General features: G+C 57.4%; 1 protein-coding gene across 1 annotated transcript in view; it reads right to left on the reverse strand.

Annotated features, from left to right (window-relative positions):
• Positions 1 to 3,437: 3,437 nt before the first annotated feature.
• Positions 3,438 to 5,000, reverse strand: part of MONBRDRAFT_29115 (uncharacterized protein) — a gene marked incomplete at both ends in the record, with an annotated part of 2,331 nt that continues 768 nt past the window's right edge. Inside the window, 8 exons of the mRNA XM_001749569.1 lie at positions 3,438 to 3,566; positions 3,693 to 3,818; positions 3,918 to 4,001; positions 4,098 to 4,165; positions 4,272 to 4,321; positions 4,581 to 4,664; positions 4,759 to 4,877; positions 4,964 to 5,000. The exon at positions 4,964 to 5,000 is cut by the window's right edge and continues 514 nt beyond it. Coding sequence (XP_001749621.1) covers positions 3,438 to 3,566; positions 3,693 to 3,818; positions 3,918 to 4,001; positions 4,098 to 4,165; positions 4,272 to 4,321; positions 4,581 to 4,664; positions 4,759 to 4,877; positions 4,964 to 5,000 — 697 coding nt within the window. The remainder of the gene's footprint in view (positions 3,567 to 3,692; positions 3,819 to 3,917; positions 4,002 to 4,097; positions 4,166 to 4,271; positions 4,322 to 4,580; positions 4,665 to 4,758; positions 4,878 to 4,963) is intronic.

A 5,000-nucleotide genomic window follows, 5' to 3' on the forward strand; every position in this document is an offset into this window, starting at 1 on the left:
CGGGATGGCGGCTATCAACTGTACGCTGGGCTGTACGGGAAGGCAATCGCCTTAGTGCACGGGAACAACAAAGGAAGGCGCGGGGAGTTGATGAGATCTCTAGGGCTCACGCACCCGGGTTGTCTGTCAGCGAGAGAGATGCCGAATCGGCCACTCTAGGAGCCGCTTGAATGCAGCAAGAGTCTGTTGTGTGCAGATGTCGGGCAGATGTCCGGCAGATGTCGGGCAAGTTGGGAGACATGTGAGTGCAAAGTCATTCATGCGGGTGCACGACGAGGGGAGACAATCAGGAGATGAGCCGCAATGCCGTGTCCTGGGCTCTCATCGCACGCTCTGAAGCAGGAAGCAGGCTGGTGCGGTGTTTGCAGATGTGAAGGGAGTAGCGAGGCGGATGGAGAATAAAACGGTTGAGAGATGAAGGCGCGGGCGGGGGTGAGGTTGCGTGCCATGTGCTGTGCGCAAATGACGAGGCCACCGGCACAAGGTTGAATGCAGTTGAAGCATGGATGGGGAGAGGGTCAAGACGCGACGGAGAGGAGAGAGAAACGCCACGTTTACACATGCGCCACCGCGCCCGACGGAAGGTGGGCAAAGGGCGTCGAGGAAAAGGGAGGAACGTGCGAGCGAGGCTGCAGCAAACCGTACACGGAACAACAAGAGCCAAGGGGGTTTGACGAGGAAAACAAGAGAGGACGGCCGGGATGTCTCAAGACGGGCGCGCTAGGCCACTTTTGGTGTATATGTGCGTGTGTGTGTGTGTGTGCGCGCGCGCGCGCGTGTTTGTGCAGATGTACGCGTGGGAGGATCGAGGACGGAGAGTGCGTTTTTTTTGCGTTTGGCAGGGTGTGTTGCGTTGCGAGTGTGGGCACAGGTGGGGGCAAGAGGGGGTAGTTGACGAATGCCACTCTCCAGGTTTGTAGCTGCATCAATCTTGCCTCGGGCACCTGGCTCGTGTCGTTTAATTCGGCTCGATTCGCGCCAACTCGATTGAATTCAAGCGCAGACCCACTTGTACCCACCTTGATGGGATCTCGTCGCGATCCCTTGACCGATGATCTCTTGACAATCTCGTTGAGGACCCAAGAAAGGGCGGCGCCACGAGTATTCGAGTGTGTGTGCGTGAAAGAAAGAGAGAGTGAGGGAGAGGGAGGGAGCGAGTCGGTGAATGTGCGGGAACGGGATCGAGTCTGCGCTGTCTGGACAACGGCAACCGCCGGGGCTAGCGCTCAGGTCACCCCATCAAACTAGCCGATACAGACAGGAAAAATGGGGTTTTGGACGGTCCGACACTTCAAGTAGCCCGTGCAGCTGTACGCACACACACACACACAGCCTCAAGCAACCAGGAGCCAGCGCAGGGCCAGACGTTGTACATAAATGGATTTAAATCTTGTCTCGGGGACTTGAGCGCGCGCAAGAGGGGTCCCAGCCAGTCCTAACCAACCAAAGTGTGTGCGCGTGGTGGTTCAGGTTCCGGTGGCGTGGGTACGAGATGGTGGTGGGACTTGACTAGAGGAGGATGGGAATAGGGCGCGCTGTGCTGACGCCATCAGTGGGTGAGAGGGAATCAAGCGAGCCTTGGTCGTCGAGGACCCTCAGAGGTGGTGGCTCAAGTCACAAGGCCACATCGATGACAGCAAGAATGCCACGCCTGACAGGCCTGTCATGCGGTCAAGCTGGTCGAGACTCGCAAGTGTCCGACGAGGCGTCAAGCCTGTGGGGGATACACGTCACTGGGCTTGAGGAGGGGAAGAATCAGCCCGGAAAGACAGGGCTTTTGCGTGTCGGGACGCACGCGGAGTGGGCTGTGACACTCGATCCTCTTCGGTGGCGGTTGGCGCCTGCCCGATTTGAAGGGAAGAGGACCCATAAAAAGTCATTAGCATCCGGCACACCTGTCAGGGCAGCATGCGAGGTCGTGACTTTCCGGAAAGATTCCTGAATAGATTCTCGCAAAGATACGCCATGGGATCCCCCCCCCTTTCCCTACCCTGCCCCTGCCCTGCCCTGCCCTGTTCTGTCCCGTCTCCTTGTGGACCACCTGTCGCGCACGTGAACGAGCATGTTTTTCTTGACTCCCACCGGGCAGGACAAACGTGATGGGTGCTAGAAATCACAGACCGGTTGGAGGGGGGGCTCGCACAATCCGAGCCCCAGAACCCCGAAGACCCCTTGAAAAGTTCAGCTCTTATGGCCATTGGCTCGGGGCACCCACGATCCCGTCATCGCGTGATTGCGGGCTGTGGGCTCTTTTGACTTTTCCATCTCGACCGGTGGCCAGCGACTACGCGTTGGGGGTCGGAGCACTTCCCATCACGCGCGCGTCAGGGCTCGCCGGTCCGGCATCGCCAGATCATCATCGCCAAAACTGTGGTGCTTGGCGGCCCCCTACACGCGGGAAAGCAGTCGGCGCATCGATGCAGAGTGACCCATGGCTTTCCACTGAATTGTGCCCCACACTTTCTACCACGGGTTCAACGTCTTGCCGCGTTTGCTTTTCTGGCTGCGTTGGGGAGATACTGGGGGAACTGCTGCACGAGTCGTGGGAGCACAGGTGACGGGTGTACAAGGGCGTGTGTGGACAGGACAGGCCATCACGTTTGGAGTCCTGAAGAGCCATTCCCCCCTCATCGCGTTGTTTGGGTTTACGTGATGCTTGGCCAGACTGAGCGATCGGGTGGGTACGCGATCTAGTAGGCTCCACGTGGTGACGACATCCAGCCACCATGGTCGACGACTCAGCCGAGATCATGGTTGCGTGATCTTCCCACAACGGCTTGCCCGTCATCGTTGCTGTGCAAAGGCCTTGCTCCTGGGGACAAGGCGTGGCCCGAGAATTGTGGGGCTCGCTGGTTTTGTACCTGTTGTCGGGGCCTTGGGATGACCGCCCTTGATAATGAGGCGGAGAAGGAGGAGGGATGATGGTGTTGCTGTTGCTGTTGTGACTGGGTGGGGCTGGTGACTCACACCTGCTTCTCAGAATGGGGTGCCCTGTTGCACCTTGGCCAGTCGAGACGAGAGTTGGATGATCGTGGTTGCCCTTTTCCTTTTCCCGTGGTGTGCGACCGAGGCACAAGCCCATGGCCCTGCTTGCTTGATTACTTTGTTAGTGGCGGGCACAACCAAACCTATCTAACTCTGCCGCCACACACGCATACTTTTGGTCCAATAGGGCTCTGATGACGTGGATCGATCCCTGAATCAACGCAGCTCCTTGACGGGCTCCTGGGTTTTGGTTAGTGAGGTGGATGTTTGAGTTTTTGTCGTTTGCTTATGCGGGGCTCAGTAAGTTATTGTAGAAAAGTAGCGGATTATCGTTGTGGCACTGGGCCTTGACAAATGTGTTTTATCGTGGTGTGATGACTCTCGATAAGCTCTTGTGGTGCCCAGTGGGCAGCGATGCGTGCCTCTGGGACCTGTTTGCTCCTACTTGGGCCTTAACGCCGCTTGTAGATGCAGGGCTGCAAGACTTGCTGCGTTTGTTGACTGTTGCGGATTAGCTGGCGACGACCCGGCGTGCGCATCCGCACAAACTCGTAGTCAACAAAGTGCGTGTTTCGGGCATCCTACATCATGTGTTGTGCCCGTCATTGTCCATGTGTCAGCGTCGAGCATGCATGCGTAACGGGAAGGACATGCGCACGTGGGAGCAGATCGAGGCGCGCGAGGCCCCCGCAAAGGCGCAAACAGACCTCGCTCGTCAGTTCAAACCCCACGTCTTGAACCATGCGCACAAACGCGCTGCTTTCGCCGATCCGACTCTTGACCTGCTCACATGATGGCCAGGCGTTTTGATGAGCTTTTGCATCACCCTGCAACTAAACAGAAAAAAAAGGAAAAAACAGAGAGAGAGAGAGAGAGAGAGAGAGAAAGAAAGCAAGAAAGCAAGAAAGCAAGGCTCGCTCGTGGCGACGCACCTCGGCAATTTTCAAGATGCCACGCGGCTTCAGAATGCGAAAGGCTTCCAGCAGGTAGTCGACATAATTGGTGCCCATCAATGCCTGCCACCATCAGCAGCAACGCGCAATGTCACCCAAAGCCAAGGCAGACCAAGTCGATTGTGCGACCACTGGCGGCGGTTCTTGAGATCAACGCACCAGGCAAAAGATGCAGATGTCAATCTTTTCATCCGCCAGAGGCACATGAGCAATGTCACATGCCGTCACTGGCTCCGTCCAAGGAGTGACAAGCAAGACAGGCAGAGCGACTGATATGAGAATGTGCGCACTCGCGTTCTGAACACCAGGCTCCAAACAACCTGCCAATCTTACCGCTCGGGTTGGCCGCCACAAGATCAAAGGAATGAACCTTGTTTGGGACGCTGCGAGTTGGCAGCAGCAAGGCCATGCCGACGCAGTGGGTGCGATGAGCGACGATGGGCTACGCGCTTGAACATGCTCACGAGATCCACCCATCCACGCCAGCAAGCACGCCACTTTCTACCCCTCGGGTCACCGACTTCAAGCTCGATGCTCAGAAAGTGGCCTGGACAACGGGCGCCGGCTCAAAGGCTTCAACTCGGACACAGGCAGAAGACACGCACAATCCCTGGCACTCCATGATGTAGGATGGGTACTGACCTGGCACCAAGCTTGGCCTCGCCGCAGCCCATGTCGGCCACCACCAACTTGGCGGGCTTTTGCAACACAAACTCGATCATCCGACTATGCAAGAAGGACACGAGGTGCGACGGTGAGATGGAGCTGGGGGTCAGAGGCAGCCGAGCGTGCAGAACAGCGGCACGCGCTTCTGCCTTACTCTACGGGGTTGACGGGCCAGCGCTGAACTTGGGTTGCAAAGCCCTTGTGGTAGACGTCAAAGAGTTCTGGTGATTCCTTGAACCAGCGAAAGGCGTCATCGCCGGTGGTGGTATAGAGCTAAAGACCCCGATGACTGCCGGTGAGCGGGCGGTGCAAGGGGGCGAGCATGAAGCCGCAGGCACGGGAGGTTCTGGGGAAATCACCTTTTCGTTTAACATGCGAAAGCGGGCGCCTTGCAAT

This window comes from Monosiga brevicollis, genomic scaffold (genome assembly GCF_000002865.3).
Source record: "Monosiga brevicollis MX1 MONBRscaffold_31 genomic scaffold, whole genome shotgun sequence".
NCBI classification, from domain to species: Eukaryota; class Choanoflagellata; order Craspedida; family Salpingoecidae; genus Monosiga; species Monosiga brevicollis.